General features: G+C 31.1%; 3 protein-coding genes and 1 pseudogene across 3 annotated transcripts; all 4 read right to left on the bottom strand.

Annotated features, from left to right (window-relative positions):
• Window positions 1-2,500: 2,500 nt before the first annotated feature.
• LOC107013618 lies at window positions 2,501-3,647 on the bottom strand (annotated as a pseudogene).
• Window positions 3,648-4,227: 580 nt separating this feature from the next.
• LOC107013617 lies at window positions 4,228-4,857 on the bottom strand. Its single transcript, XM_015213487.1, has one exon. The coding sequence runs from the start codon at window positions 4,855-4,857 to the stop codon at window positions 4,228-4,230; it is 630 nt and encodes a 209-aa protein (XP_015068973.1).
• A 1,062-nt stretch (window positions 4,858-5,919) lies between these two features.
• LOC107013615 (NAC domain-containing protein 1-like) lies at window positions 5,920-6,726 on the bottom strand. The gene has a single exon (XM_015213486.1). It carries the CDS (start codon window positions 6,724-6,726, stop codon window positions 5,920-5,922), a length of 807 nt encoding a protein of 268 aa, XP_015068972.1.
• A 6,304-nt stretch (window positions 6,727-13,030) lies between these two features.
• LOC107015405 lies at window positions 13,031-15,140 on the bottom strand. Its single transcript, XM_015215660.2, has 6 exons — window positions 14,789-15,140; window positions 14,473-14,718; window positions 14,306-14,387; window positions 13,818-14,032; window positions 13,574-13,735; window positions 13,031-13,345 (listed from the first exon to the last, which is right to left on the bottom strand). Exons 1-5 carry the CDS (start codon window positions 15,004-15,006, stop codon window positions 13,615-13,617), a joined length of 882 nt encoding a protein of 293 aa, XP_015071146.1. The 5' UTR covers window positions 15,007-15,140; the 3' UTR covers window positions 13,031-13,345; window positions 13,574-13,614.
• Window positions 15,141-16,891: the final 1,751 nt, after the last annotated feature.

Raw genomic sequence — 16,891 nt, 5'->3', positions numbered from 1 at the left:
GACATATTTTGTATGTCTAACATCACAGAGGTAAATTCTTTTATGTATTCCCTCACTGATCCCGTCTGCCTTAGCCTTTTCAATTTATCCCTTGCAAGCCAAGATGCATTGCTAGGAAGAAATTGATCACGCATTTCTTTGATTAGCTTATCCCATGTATCAATCCTAGGACGACCAGCACTTACGTCGTCTGCATTACGAGTCCTCCACCAAAGTTTCGCATCACCCGACAAATACATTGTGGTAATGTTCAACTTATCAGCGTCTGGCACCCTTGCAGCGGTAAAATACTGCTCCATGTCCCAGATGAAATTTTCCAGTTCTTTAGCACTCCTTGCGCCACTAAAGGCCTTAGGTTCTGGAATCTTTACCTTAGACGATTCAACACGAGTTGAACTTAACGTGGCCACAGCCCGACACAAAACGACGAGTTCTGCACGAAGGTTCTCATTTTCCTTCTGCAGTCCCTCCAGTTTTTGCGTAGTTGTGGTACGAAAGTCCAAGATTTCAGTAATGTGGTTATCAACATTCTGTCGATATCCACCAATTTCCCCCTGAACTTTCTCAGCGTCCACTCTCAACTCAATGATTTGTGTGAATAAATCCACAAACGTAGGGTCTGCCAAAATGTCTTCAGTAAACCCGACGAAGGATTCAATTTTTCGTGCCAACTCCCATAATTCTGCGTTTTTCACCATTGTTTAACCGCGCTCTTATACCAATTGAAAGAGGGTCGATTTATTTTTCTCGCACACCACTCTAGGCAGTCTTACAGCGTCTGTAATACTTCAGCCTACTTACACCCACGAAAATTGACTAAGTATAGAAATACTTAAAACAGTAGCGTCAAACAACCAACAGAATTTACAGGAACCAGTCCCAACCTTTATTAACCTTTAAGTAATACAAAGGAAGGCTTCACGAATTAGTCTAAGGCTAGAAACACTCTGTTTTTGCCTTAGACGAATTTCCACCTTTAAATCAAAATTCTGCACAATGGCAGTTACATGCGGCGGTTACAAGTGACACCTGTCCGACACTTGTCATCACAGGGTTCAAAACTAACTTTCCAACAGCTATATTTCCAACAGATAGAATTTAATTCAAATTACATTCCTATCTACACGAAATACTAATATTCTAACACTTAGAATATTTCAGGCTTCATTCCAACACTTAGAATATTTCAGCCAGCTTCCAACACTTAATTATGATCACCTTAATTCTTCTTTCTTTTGTCTCAATTCTCTTTTTTTTTTCTTTCCAGATGAAGAAGTTGAAAGGAAGGAAGAAAGGTATGATTGCGAAGTCTCTTTTGATGATGATATGTCACAAATTTAAAGTCTCATCCGTGCAACACTTAATAATTTACTCACAAATTTTTTACGATGCAAAACAATACGATACAAAGACAAACTTAGAAAGAATAAAAAACACTTATTTCACTTACAAAGAAAGACTTAGAAAAAACGAAAGCTTTTGGAATAAGACTTTTGTATTGGTTGGAGAATGCTTTATAACTTGCTTGATGATTTACAAATGAGAGATCCTTATATTTATATTATCTTCTAGGGCCTAAATGTAAATGATATTTACTTTACAAGTTTCTAAAGTATTTACACTTTAGTCAAAAACAAGATTCTAGGGCCTAAATGTAAATGATATTTACTTTACAAGTTTCTAAAGTATTTACACTTTAGTCAAAAACGAGAGCTTTTGGAATAAGACTTTTGTATTGGTTGGAGAATGCTTTATAACTTGCTTGATGATTTACAAATTAGAGACCCTTATATTTATATTATCTTCTAGGGCCTAAATGTAAATGATATTTACTTTACAAATTTCTAAAGTATTTACACTTTAGTCCTATTCTAAAACTCTCTACATATTTTAGGATATTTCAAAGTCTTCCAAAATATTTTTTATGGCATTCTAGAAAATTCTAAGAAATTCTATAAGCTTCTTGAAATGTCCAAGGGCTTCTAAAATTTTCTATAAGCTTCTCCACAATTCTAGTCTCTTCTGCCCCTATCCGCATGCAAAATTTGTCTGGCAAGTGACGGGTGGACACTATAATATCAAACCTCCGGAAAGCTATATTCTATATGGCTGCAATCACACATAATCAAGTGTACTAGTAACCCAAAGATAACATAGTACGCACCCTAATAAACAAACATATATAAATTGATTTCAACACCATTTTCATAACCAAGGAGATTACCCAATGGTTCCCTAACAAACTCCAATACAAAGGAGAAAAAAACAACTGATTACTTTGACACCCATGCTAAAAGAGTGAGATCCAGCAATCTACACATGTTGAAAGCAATCCCTAATATAATTCTAATTATGTAATGGAAAGGAAAACAACACTAACAGATAATACTAGTAGAAAATTAAATGAATGGAGTAATGTGATCTAATCTAATCGAATCGAATCAATATAGAGTTGGGAAAACAATTCTTAGTTGTTGGTACCAAAAATAAAGCAGCTGATTCAGTAGAGTGGGCTGCAATAAGGGCCCGGTGTCATTATGTTAATAAAAATGGCTTGGCGGTATGTTAACGATGTGACCCAAGTTGGAGGACAAACAGGACTTAAAGAGACACCCTTGTAGTGTGGGAAGGGGAGGATGGTGCCATCAGCTAAGTTGAAAACACCCATGTCCAAGCCACCGCCTTCTTCAAATACAAGGTATGCTTCCCAATAATCATTCGTAAAATAAATATGATTTGGCTTGATTCCGGGAAATTGAGAAGGTTGAACAGCGCGAGAAGCATTATGCCCAATAAAAAAAGCTCTGTCCCCTAATTCTTTAGTTTCCGCCAATTTGCCAGTAACTAAATCCACCTCAAAAACTCGGATATTTGTTGTCCCATAAGTTAACTCCTCATCAAGATCATCAAAAATACCATTTTGGGCAAGTGTCAATGGAATCCTCTCTCTATCATCCATAATGTATCTTAACCCAACATCGCTACGCACAACTACAAATAATGTTCCTAGTGATTCTACTATGTACAACTCTTCCCGGCCATTATATGTGTCTGATTGGATTCAATATCACTCGACCACTCCAATCAACTGCATAAAATTTGCCATCAAAATATATGACATCACGATGTTCAACGCGACTGAATGTATTTATAATCCTGGTCCATTGCAAGTTGCCTGGCCTCCAATAACTGAGGAACTTGAGATCACCCTCAATTACAATGAGAACGTAGTCTGAAGTGTGAGAAGGACTAGCAGACAAAACTGCCTTGTGAAAATAGGTGCGCGAGTTTGGTGTTGAGTATGATGATTTTCTATGGTATTTTGATGGGGCAACTCAATTTGAACACCAGAAAAGGGATGTAACAAACTAATCTCACCTTCATCTTTTTCCGCTGGCTTTTGGAATCGTCTTCTTCATAATCATGCCACTATAAGGGCTTACCAATTGTCGAGTTGAATTGCCTTCTTCCTCAGCTAACATCAGCCACGGAACTCTAGCTAGATTAGTGTTAAAATTCTCCTTGGTAGCTGCACATCTCCGCCACGATTTGCATACAGAGGCGAAATTTAGGTAATCTTCAATTGAATTGAAACGCTTAGGTATGAGAACCAACATATCATAATTAATCTCTGACCAATCACCCATCTTTTATTAATTCTAACTTACTACAAATTATCATCTACTGATCGACCTCCTTCTACTTATATAGTATACAAGATATTATTAACAACCACACTTATGGGAGGATTTGGATTCCTTATATTTTAAACCTGATTTAATAATTCAAAAGATTTATATCATTGATTTTCACATAATTGCGTTTTTGTCAAGTATCTTTTGGGATTTTTTCTGATATTTATTTGGAATTTTTTCAGGTTTTTAGCTTTTCTGATTTGTATTATAATAATAGAGTAGTAGTAATCACCAATAACCTTACTATATCAAATATTTGTCAATTTTATACATATTGTTGTGTGTTTAGTAATTTCGCCTCATACGAATATCATTAGGATTGGAAGATTATTTCAGCTGCAGATAGTTAATCCTTCCCCACCACGTCATAGGACTCAGAACAAATTGTTTATCTTGTTAATTTTATTGATGATTATAATAAAACTCATCAAAAAGAGGCATTAACAATAAGGTAGATACTGTTGAATGAACAATTTCAATTCCTTTATTCGGCCAAAAAAACAGAAAAACCTTATATTGCAACTACTTAAAGCTAATCATCCATGGTATCACAATCATATGAAGATTGAGAGGATTCTCCTTTTACTTCATATATCTTATTTTCCCCTGTATCATTAGCCGAAGAATCAGAAACATGTATGGGCGAGAATTGATGATTTTGGTTGTCAATCATATACTTGAGCCTATCCAAAACTTGTTTAGCTTCAGCCTTAGCTAACAGAGCTTCCTTAATCCTAATATCAGCATTAATCCTAGCCATAACGGCAGCATTGTGAATAGATTCAGAAACAATAGTAGCAGCGGCAACCAACTGTTTAGCCAAATGTGTATTGATTTCAATGGCGTTATTAACGGGAGTAACATAGAAGAAAGTAAAATTAGGGTTAGAACAGAGAGGGCATAAGTAACCAGAAGGAGCATCAGGTACACAAGAGAGGTGTGAAATAGAGGGGCATTTTAGGCATAAGAGACGGAGACGAGGGGGAGGAGGGTTATGGAGGAAGACATCGAAGCAGATGGGACAGAAGGAACCGGGGTGGGAATCCAGTACACAGGCGGTGCAGAGATGACGGTGAATGCCTCTGTAAGGGAGAAGGTGGAGGATGAAGGGGCGAGTGGCGGAGCAAACCGCACATCGGCTGCCGGAAACGATTTGCTGCATGATCCTATGGAAAATCAGTCGTAATCTCACATTTATTTATATTATACAAAATTTGTTGAGATTCAAAGTATCCAATCTTCTGTTTTTGTATGTTCATTGCATGCATTCGTCATTGATTGAAATAGATTTCTTTCGGGTTTTTACCCACTAACTCTTAAATACAATATTTTTCAGGAAAGAAATAATTAATCCTAATATGAAAAATCAACCTCCCTAAAAATTGACACTCCATTAAAGAGGAGGAAAGATATGTGATTTATCTATGCGATCCTAAAGATATTCGGATACTCCATTTTGCTAATAGCAGTGTTAAAAATTGATACTCCATTTTGCTAATTTCTCTCATATCTAAGCATGATGACAGTAACAATATTTGTAAAGCTCCTACTTTTCTGTGATATCTAAACACATTAAATCTACGGGAGTGAATTAATACGGGATGTTTTGTGCTTGCCCCTTTACTAATTATACAAGGGCCTCATATTCAATTTCTGTTTTACTTTGGGCGCCTAGGTGAAATTAGTTAATACTTTTTTCGTAAGATGTAGCTTTCAAGTTCATGATGATGAATTGAACTTGAGGTGGTCAGCAGAATACCAGCAAAACTATCACTCTAATTTTCTTTAACATCACAGTAACAGTAGTAAGAGATTGAAGATTTACCTCAGATAAAAACAGATTGTAGACTCATGTAAGACGTACAACAAGTTGACTAATCAGAACAGAACACAACACGGTAATGTGATGAAATCGGGAACATAACAGAAGGGCTCAACTTTAGGTTGGAAAATGCAGAGAAACGTCAAATATGAAAGTTTATAGTTGCAAAAGCAGGTATAACATAGTATCTTAGAACTTTGTTCAACACGATATCGCCAATTACACATAATCTCAACATTATCAACGTTGCGCTTACAGTATTAGTTGAGCTATCATGATTTTCTACTTCAAAATATTAATTAGTAATCAGAACATAGACATTTATATATATGGGCAAAAGTGAAAAATATACAAATTTTTTTCAACTACATAATCCATTGAAGGATCGAACTATATAAATATTTATATATCTTGTAGAATGTGTGAATTCTGCAACCACTCGTCAGGAATATCAAAAGAAAAATCCTCAAGTACTTTATACATCTCTTGAAATTCATTGCTTCTAATATCGTCAACTCCGTTGCCTTGTTGTACTTCCAACGCTGTCTCTCTCTTCTCCATTGTATTTCGAACGTCAAATTCGGTAGTTGTAGCCTCAACTTCATCACAAACCCTAACTTGATCTTCCCTTGTGGAGTAGACATTATTATGATTAGGCTCAAGTAACATAGGATCGATACTTCCCGCGACATCTCCAGCTTGTGCCTCTATAACATGATCCGCATTCTTCTCTTTATCCATGATCTTCTTCTTCTTGATTTGACACACTACAAAATCTTCTTTAAGAATATGTTTATTTTCCTTAAAGAAACTATCCGCAACTTGATATTCTATCATCAACCAAGTTTTATTTTGGCCACATTGATCACTTGTTTCAAACCTGAACTTTCTCTTAAACCCTACCACAGGCCCCAAACTATTCCTCCTTATAAGTTCTTCTCCGGTTTGCCCTTTCCACGTCCCTTTAGCACAAGTTCGAGAAAACCTTGTATCTTTAATCCTCCGCTTCTTCAAAGGAGTAATAAAGTAACGAAACTTCTCTTCAAAATTAGCTCCGAATATCTCCCATGGTGGTTGATCTCCATATATATCCGCAAACTGGATAGGACATTGTTGATTCAAACATAATTCGCCTTTGAAAAACCTCTTAAGATAGTTGATTAGCTCCGTATCAGTGGGATGAAAACGTATTCCCATTTGTTTCGACATTGATTCTTGATCAAGAGTTAACCTATGTAAACCTAAATGAATTATGAAGTCTAAACAAAGATAGTTATCTATTTATACACCTCTTATTACCATAATGGAAAAAAAAAGAGTGTAATTAGTTAACAAACAGGTTACTTTATTTCCTAAAGTACTAGTTTCTACTATAACCGTAACTGAATTAACTAATTAGGTTACTTAATTACTTCACATAAAAAAGTTTATTTCCTTAATTAGGTACGTGCCCCACTTTTTGAAGCGCCCTTTCTCCTATAATTAACTTGATTTAACAAATTAGTAATATATTGAATTATAGAAGATTAAATTTATCTTTGAAGTGACTATTCTTTTTTTCGTTAACTGCCGAGATTTTTTTGTGCCCCGCGTTATATTGATGCTGACAAAAGCTGTTATTTTAGGTAAGTTGTTGAGTTCAATTCCCTCTAAATTTTTGTCACATATAATAAGATTAGTCAATATTTATGAACTAGGTTTTAATGATTTTTTTGTATTCTTTTATTATTTAGAGTATATATATATATATAAACAGATGAATAATCAACTCAAATTGATCAAACACTAGTGAGTATATCATCCTTTAAAGAATACTTAGCTATACATTTACAATCTTATGAAGTTCACGTTGAACCCACTCATTTGTTTGAGTTATGCATGAATTTCATAATTATGCACGTAACTAGTATGCCATTTAAGTTTATTGGTCAACCTCTTAATTAATTAATTAATCTCAAAATGAAGTACATTTCAAACTCTAATGTGCCCTCTCTTTCCCTTCACAAACTAGTACTCCCTCTGTCTCAATTTATATGACATTTTTTATGTTTTGAGAGTCAAACAGTTTAAGCTTGATAGGAAATTTGAACATAGAATCTTTAATTTTTGTGAAATAAAATTTATATATTTTGGAAACTACGTAAAAAGTACTATGAGTCAAAATAATTGATAATTCAAAATGTTTAAAAGATTTAAATTAAACTTATTTAACTCTTGAAATTCGAAATGTGACATATAAAATGGGACGAAGGGAGTAATATTTTGACAAAAGTAAGACTTCTAATCGATCACATCTTGGTGCAGTTAAATTAGTAGAAACAAAAAAGTGTCAATCAGTGGCAGATCTAGGATTTGAAGGTCGTGGGTGTCACATTGTTCAAGTAAGATAAGTGGATCGGTTGCTTTAATTTTGAGTTGTAATCGAGTTATTTATCTTTTTTCGATCTTTATAAACAAATCGATCAAACATGCATTTTAGTAATATTTTCTTTTAAATTTTATGAGATTAGAGCTAAGTAACAATTAAATTTTTATTTCTTTTTAGGAATCAGTATATTCGCTGAAATTTTGAGGGAAAAAGAGTTTCTCACACTAAAATATTTGAGCTTGTATAAAATATCTAATAGTTTTAACTCAATATATTCATATTCCATTGACTTTATGTGTTGTTCCAAAATATAACAAAAGAGAATACAAATTTTAGCTTCGATCTAGTCATCTTACTTAGCAAGAATGTTGTTGAAGATCGAAAGAACCTTCAAATTAGAAAAACTCTAGTAATAATATTCATCATTTTTAAAATTACTATTTAAATATATTCTTAATAATATTTATGTCACGTTATTACCTACTTTGCCAATTGAACTGCTAACCATTTTATTCAGTGGGTGACAAAGAATATATATATTGATTAATATATATACATATATACAAAAGTTTTTTCGAGATAAGTGAATGCCGTGGCACCCCACGGAGACTCATAGATCCGCCCTGGTGTCAACACATAATCCGTATCGTTTTTCTCCCTTCCAAGTACGAATAACAACAACCATAATGATATTTAATAAATATATAATAATAATAATAATAATAATAATAATAATATCATGAGAAACTTACATAAACTCAACCGGTTTAATTAAGATATACTTTAGTTTGTATTATTATAATTTTTATCAAATTTTAGTGTGTTTAGATACATCAAGATACATGTATTTCAGAATACATAAGGCAAAAATTAGGTGTAATTTATTCTAATTAGTGGTAAAATATGAACTCCCTTCGTCGCATTTTATGTGGCACTTTTCGAATTTCGAGATTCAAACAAGTCTATCTTTGATCATAAGTTTTTTATAGATTTTTTAAACATTTTGAATTTTTATTTATCAATTTTTATGACTTGATATTTTTTACGTAATTTACAAATATATAATTTTCTTTCAAAAAAAATTAACCCACAAAAGTTGAGATAGAGTATATTTTTCTTTTTATCATTTGCATCATGTCTTATTATTTTACGATATGTTTCTCACTCTAACCTCGATAATTATTTTTCTGCGAAGTCAATACTTTTTAAAATTTTCCACTAGGACAATATTGAAAAACAAATAATAGTAATGTAATAAAAATGACATACAAATAATTCAGTCCTCTTCCTTTCCACTTATTATATTTTGGTTAATTTCTCCCTACGTTATTCTTATGGATAGATTTTTATATTATTGCAATGATTTGACTAATGACTAATTAAATTACAACAAAAGTTTGATAGCTTTTTGGGTTTCTTGCCACAATATATTTTTGGTGCCAAAATTGACAGTTATGGAATTAGTTTCTCCACTCTTAATTAAAGTTTTTTTTTTTTTGAAAAAATAAATATTTTTTGTCATTGGAAAGCATTATAATAAAATTATTAACTATTCTAAAATTTTAATATCAATAAGAAAAAAATGGTCAAATGGTAGTTCTTTTATATATTATTACTATTAAATAAAATAGGTTTGAAGAATTATTTTTAAAATTTGAAATTAAAAAAAATCCTAAAAGTTCTAAGTTATTTTTAATCAATAAATAGAGATTCGATGCATTTTCAGTGATATTTGTCCAGTGAACATTCGAACGAACTGTTAGGAATTTTACAGTTTATGAACTTATGACATGTGACAAGAAATTCCGCTATATTTGGCAGCGATTTTGTCGTTTTGATTAATATAAAATTTCATATACCGTTTTGAAATTTTTGTTAATATTTTATACCCTTAGACTCCAGACTCATATATAGTTTATGAACTTAACAATAATGTCTTTCAAAATATAGCGGAATATATTATATCCACACATAAGTGACATTGTACAAGCGAAAGATATTGTATCCATGACGGTACTTCTAAAAAATTACTATTTTCTCAGTATGTTGTGAATATTTCTCGTTGATTTTTTGATTGAATCGATAAGTAAAAATAAATATTTAAAGGTTATTCTCATGAGAATCTATTTTCCACCCTGAGTTTTTCTAGTGAATTGGTTAAAAGGGAATAGAGTGAGAAAATCATATTTTATAACATAAATTTCCTACTATTAATTTACGGTAGAAAAAATCTCAAAGTCCTGAGCCTGAGGCAATTTGACTACTTGAGGCTCTCAAATCATAACAATTTTCGAAAATATTGGATGCGATGGTCTGTTTTGGGACATATTAATATTTTGTCACTTTTTTGAAATGTAATCGAAAAATAATTATTTATTAATGCAAAGTTAAAATAGCGATAACAAATAATCCTTACATACACGAACAACAATTTCATGTGTAGAGATTTTTGAACTATAGCACAATATGTTGGTTTCAAAAGTTTCGAACCCTATTAGTCACTTTCGGAGTTTTTTCGTGTTTTAACCACAAACATTTTGTCCAAATATTTTTTCTTTTTAAAAAAGTGGTTTAATATTAATAGTTTTAAATTTAAAATAGTAATTAATGTTTTATGTTGGTTTTAAACTGTTATTTTGTATAATTCTTCTGGAGGGTGTATATGATCGGATTGGTTTAGATTTTTTAAATATCAAATTAAATTATTTGTGTAAAGATTTTAAATTGATAAAACAAACCAAACTAATAAAACTCGGATTTTTTTCAGATTTTTCAAATACCAAATCAAACCATCATGTCGAATTTTTAAATTTATAAATCAAACCAAACTAATAAACTTCGGATTTTCCAGATTTTTGAATATTTTTGGTAAAGTTTGCATACAAACATATAATTAACGTGTGTTCCAAATATTTCTTTAGTCCAACCAAAATACAATTATCTAAGGTGTTTCTTAAAAAAATTACACAAAATATGAGATGAGTATTGATAACACAAAAATATTCAACAAAAAATAATAATAAAATCATTATATAAAATAAATATTGTAAAGTCATAATAAATAGCATAATTTAAAATTACTAAATTATGCTAAAATAAGTTTAATAAGTATTAATTACATTACTAAATATTTAAGGAAAATTAAAACCATATTATGTATTTTAATTGTCTAAACTAATGTAAAACTAAAGAACAAATATTCAATATTATTGTCATTCTCAGGGTTGAATTGATTTCATTTTGTATTAGTATTAATTTGGATTTTGATTTAAGTTTTATTATAATTATCAATATTTATGAACTAAAATCTTTAGTAGACCATTCCGAATTTTATGTTTTAAATTTGAAATAATATATTAAAAGATAAAAACTATTAAATAGTATAAAAAATATTTTAAAATGATATCAAAGTAAATATTTTTATGTATAAATAAAATTTAAAATTAGATAATGTGGGGTTGGTTTGATCTCGATTTAATTAAATTTAGTTGAAATCAAACCAACCTAAATATAATCGAATTTTTTTTCCAATACCAAATCACTAGTTAGATTTATTTTTTTCGATTTGACTCGATTTGCGATTTGATTCTATTTTTAAATTTATTTTTTTACAATCTTAATTTCATTCTAGGTTTTTGTATGATCTCTATATAACATGGTGAATCTTTTTTATGCTTTTAAATATATATCGATTGATCGAACAACCTCCAATAGCCCTTAATGAGACTAGTGACAATACATGGATGTCTTCATTGGAAATTTGAAATGAAGAATCTTGACTTAATATACCGCCTGGTCAATGCATGTATCTGTATCATACAACTTATATATTTTTTTGTGTTGTGCATTTTAGTTGTTAGATAGTACTCACTCCGTATAAGTGATATATTTCGAATTTTCTTTGAGATTTAAATAAATTTATTTTTGATGATAAATTTTTCATATATTTTTAAAATATTTTGGGTTGTCACATAAATTGGGACAAAGAAAGTAGTACGTATCATATTTTCAATTGGTGGTGGAGGAGATCTCGGCGAGGGTGGTGGCATATATAAGTGGAGTTAATGATGGTCGAAAACAAAATTGATTTGGGTAAAAAATGAATTATATGATTGAGTGGGTTGAATTGGATTAAAATCGAGTAATTTAAGTAATTCTTGGGAAAAAATGGAACAAAACCCTAGTTTTTATTTTTATCCATTTTTTTAATTATTAAAATCCAAAGTTATCCCTTCTTTTTAACGAAAACACTTTATTTTTTCTATGGTCTATATTTATATCAAAATATTTTTTAATCTTATGATCTTAAACATGTTAGGTGGAAGTTAAATTTAAAAATTGACAAAACGAAAGAAACATTTTTTAATGTTTCAAAATGAACTAAACAAAGACAAAATATAATTTATTTTTTTGTTAAAACATACTTATAATAATTCTATTATCACTAAAAAAAAAAAAAAGGCCCCCTCAAATTCTCCACTTTAAATTGCATATAATAACAAATTATTAATTCAAATTATATGTTATAAATATAGTTTGATTTAATTGTACCCCCATAGCAATCGTTGCTATTTTGCCTCTCTTCCGATGAATCTCGCTTGCCACTCTCGTTCTTTCCCTCGCCTCTCTCACTTTTTGTAATACAAACGCAAATGTATAAAATGTGTTTGTGTTTGTATAAAGTGAGAGAAAATTGTATATATATATTTTTTTGTTCCCCTCTCTTCCCTCTGCTAGATCTCGCTCACTCACTTGCCTTTCTCACTTTATACAAAAAGCAAATCTATAAAATGGGTTTGTGTTTGTATAAATCAGGAGAAATTGTATGTATACATATATTTTCATTCCCCTCTTGTCACTCTCCCAGATCTCACTCACTCAATTTATACAAACACAAATGTATAAAATGTGTTTGTGTTTGTATAAAGCGAGAGAAAATTGTATATATATGTTTTTTCGTTCCCCTCTCTTCCTTCTGCTAGATCTCGCTCACTCACTCGCATCTCTCACTTTATACAAAAAGCAAATCTATAAAATGGGTTTGTGTTTGTATAAATCAGGAGAAATTGTATGTATACATATATTTTCATTCCCCTCTTGTCACTCTCCCAGATCTCGCTCACTCAATTTATACAAATACAAATGTATATATTGTGTTTGTATAAAGCGAGAGAAAAATGCATATACAAATACAAATGCTATTTTTGTGCTATAGACTCATGATTATACAAATACGATCTTCCTCCGCCCATTTTTTTTGTCTCTCTCTTTCTTGCTATATACAAACACAAATTCGACATTCTTGCCTATAAAATTCAAAAACCATCTCAAGTACATTTGGTAGGAATAAGACATTAAAATTGATACACTACTATGATCTAATGAACCTTACAACATTGGTTGAAGAAAAACTATACAGCTGCCTGGGCCCATCTTCAACAACAATGATAAGATATGATCCTGCAGAAATTCAAATATTAAGCATTTGTGATTGAAAATGATGATGATTTATCAATGTTTCAGTGGAAAATTCTACTATAGCGGCAACTCTATAAGGAACTTTTCAACTAAAGCTTCAGTTAGAGTTCACAGAATGGAAATGTCACAAGACAATATCAAGATCAATGATATACATAAAACATGATGCCGAATCCATCGGTATGTAGCTGATAAGTTGGCATATCTCACCTGCATTCTTGTTGGTGAAATCGAAGCTTAGGATTATAATGTCATGTACAGCTAGGGGGGTTTAAGCACTTATAAACTGTGGATGCAGGTTGCTTATAGGTAGGTATGCTGCTAGCGTCAACAAATCTAACTTCACCTGGCCCAAAAGAAAGATCCCTGTGCCTGCAACATAGATAAGACCTACATGGTCAACAGTAAAGTGACATAAATTGCAAGCAAAAGTATAGTTGTTAAGGTCAATTGCCTTCGAAGATCAAGCCCTGTTAAACCAGCTTGCAGAATTGTCAAGTTATCAGAATCTGGTGAGACTATGATGACTGTGTCCTCAGAGTATTGAGTCTCAAGAATCGACATAACTTGTGTTACACGGACAAAGACATCCGAAACACTCTCATTGGGAGTTCCATCATCAGTAGGAGGTGGCTTTATGTTCGGAGAAAGGCTATCTGATTCGTACACCTGCAGCATTATATCAAGAACTCGAGTGTTTCAATGATTTTCGAATAATTTAGCACACAAGAGCATCGTTAATTCAAGTGGAAATACTAGACGATAGGTCCCAAATATTTGAAAAATTCCACATATGATTATCATTAGGATTGGAGGTTTATTTCAGCTGCAGATTTTATAAATCCTTTCCCACCACATAGGACTCAGAATACATTGTTTATCTTGTTAATATAATACACGAATTCGACAGTAATGTGACTGAGTACGAAAGCAGCATCTTACTTGGGATAAAGTATCCAAACTTTTTCCTTCATATGCCCCCAATCCACGAGCATCGAGAAAGCTATATTCAGGAACTATATGGCTGCAGTCAGACTAGTTAACAAATGCAAATAAAAGCAATGAATATGAAGAGAACACACCAAGTTTTAGTGTCCCAATGATAATACCTTCGGTTAACACCATTAACAGCAGCGATAATCTCAGCAGCCTGATAAGCCCTCTGAGTGATTGAAGGCCAAATCCAACAATTTCCATCACAAGCCCTCATTTCCTTCAAATCAAACGCTGCCCTAATTGTCTGTTTCTTCCCCTTTTCAGACAATCCATTATCTACAGATGTTTTGGCTACTGGATTAGTATTAATCAACCCCAGACTCTCATATTCCGATTCCCCTGCTCTCACTAAAAAGTACCTGCCAATCACCTCAACAAATTCACACCACAACTTTCCATCAGATAAAAGGGAAATCATTCAATAATTACCTGTTAGAGAGGCGAAAAGGGGGCATTTGAAAAAGCCCACGAGCATGGGACACTGGCAATGGAAAGGGGCTAAATGGAGTCATAAGGATGGAAATTGAGGTGATAAGGTGACGGCGGGTGGTGGGTTTGAAGTGGAATTGGGAATGAGAGGGGACTAATGGTTGCTCAGAAGAATTCCATGGCGGAACAAGTGTGTTGGAGGCAAAAGCTTTTGACATTGTAGTTTAACTGATTTCTGATTTCATAACAAAATTTGAGAAACAAAGAGTAACAGCAAATGTGTAACTGACTTTATGGTGCTAACACCCACACAAGTGACAATTTCCTCCATATTTTTCTTTTATCCATAAGGGTTATGTGGAGTCACAAGTGACTCTTTCATTCAGGTTTGAGTATGTCGTCTTTATTAGAAAGTGTTTTATTTAAATATTATTAAAAATATCTATATTTTAAAATAGTTAGTGAAATTATCAATATGTTAATATTTTATCAAATAAAATGTACTTAATATAATTAATTTTCTTTTTTTTATTTCTCAAATCAGGCCCCACATTTTAGGTTTTTACTCTCAATTTCTTCCTTCTCTTTCTAGAGATTTTTACCATTGTTCTCTTCTTTCCTTGTGAAAATCACCTCTTCTATTTTCATTCAATTTATTTAAGAAATCTCTCAATTCTTTCAAAATATTGTCCACCCAATGATAAAGGTACATATATTGTCGTATCTTTTGAGATTTCCCTCTATTATGTAAAGATGCTATCAGTAAAATATAAATAAATTTTTTTGGGTGCCTGAAGATTTCAAGAAACTTGTTGAAGACCAAGAACAATTTCGTATTAGTTTGTTTTGTATTTATAATTTTTTCTTAGAATTTTGTATCCTTTCAAAACTAATATTCAAATTAGTATGTACGGTGTTAATATTTGTATTCATTCAAAATCTCATGTTGTATAGTTTATGAATCTTGTATTTGTTCCTAATTGAATCCATTCCAAATGTATATAAACTACATACATATGTATTTTTATTTATATGAAGAACAACTTCCTATTAGTTTCTTTTATTTTTTTTATTAAAAAAAATTCAGAATTTTGTATCATTTGTCAATTTGTATTTAAAATCGTATGTATACAATTAATATTTGTATTCATTCAAAAATCATGTTGCATAGTTTATAAATTTGGTATTTATTCCAAAATTGTATTCATTCTAAAGGTATGTCAACTAGTTATATATTTTATTTAAGATTGATTACAACAAATATTCATTTATTCCTTTTCATCTTTATATGTCATTCTCACTTTTTCATCGTACTGTTTTTTGTATTTAATATATTACTAGACAAAATTCTAAATAAAAAATAGAACAAATAAAATACATATTGAAATGAATGCGAAATATAAGATTTTTGAAGAAAAAAAATAAATAGACATGGAAAAATTATATGAATACAAATATGTTTCTTAAATAACTGTAGATTCATTTGGCATACCTATTGAAATAAATACAAACTAATACAAAAAATACAAATATAAAACTACAATGAATATAAATAGAATACGGAACGAATACAAATTTTAAAAAGGTTAAAATTCTGGAAAAAAAACAAAGTTTGAGTTTTCTTTGAAAATATAACTGATGAGAAAACTAAGTGATCCTTACCTTTTTTTTTTTGAAATATTCTCTTGATTTTCTCCCTTTTGTTATTAAATAATTCTTTAAATAAAAACAAATAATATAAACATAAATAAGATACATAACAAACTAAAATTTTAACATTTTTACTAAATATTAAAAATATTATTAATGAGCTCTTTTAAATGTTAAAATATTGACATTTTGAAAAATTCTCCATTAAAAAACTATTTACTTAATAATTCTCCCAAAAAGGGACGTACAACTTGCAAAAATTTAAGAGAAACAAAGGTGATGTTTTGAAGTATGTGGGCTTTTAGCTAACTAAGCTAATATCTCTAATGGGCCAAAATATTAGAAGACTTCCAGACGTCCATTATTTTAGGCCCAAAAGAATCTTCCATATTTTTCCCTTTTCAAATTCAAACATGTCATGACTAATCAGTGTTATAGGGAAAAAAAAAATGG

Source organism: Solanum pennellii, chromosome 3, assembly GCF_001406875.1.
Source record: "Solanum pennellii chromosome 3, SPENNV200".
Classification (NCBI taxonomy): Eukaryota; Viridiplantae; Streptophyta; class Magnoliopsida; order Solanales; family Solanaceae; genus Solanum; species Solanum pennellii.
The sequence above is the reverse complement of the archived record's forward strand: the minus strand, read 5'-3'. Positions and strand labels throughout refer to the sequence as shown.

Bases quoted from the DNA above. Each gene is read 5' to 3' on its own strand.
- LOC107013617 (XM_015213487.1), bottom strand. From the start codon at position 4,857: ATGCAGCAAATCGTTTCCGGCAGCCGATGTGCGGTTTGCTCCGCCACT.
- LOC107013615 (XM_015213486.1), bottom strand. From the start codon at position 6,726: ATGTCGAAACAAATGGGAATACGTTTTCATCCCACTGATACGGAGCTA.
- LOC107015405 (XM_015215660.2), bottom strand. From the start codon at position 15,006: ATGTCAAAAGCTTTTGCCTCCAACACACTTGTTCCGCCATGGAATTCT. The intron at 14,719-14,788 runs GTAATTATTGAA...GGTGATTGGCAG, and splicing joins CCTTTTCGCCTCTCTAACAG to GTACTTTTTAGTGAGAGCAG. The intron at 14,388-14,472 runs GTATTATCATTG...GTCTGACTGCAG, and splicing joins GTTAATGGTGTTAACCGAAG to CCATATAGTTCCTGAATATA.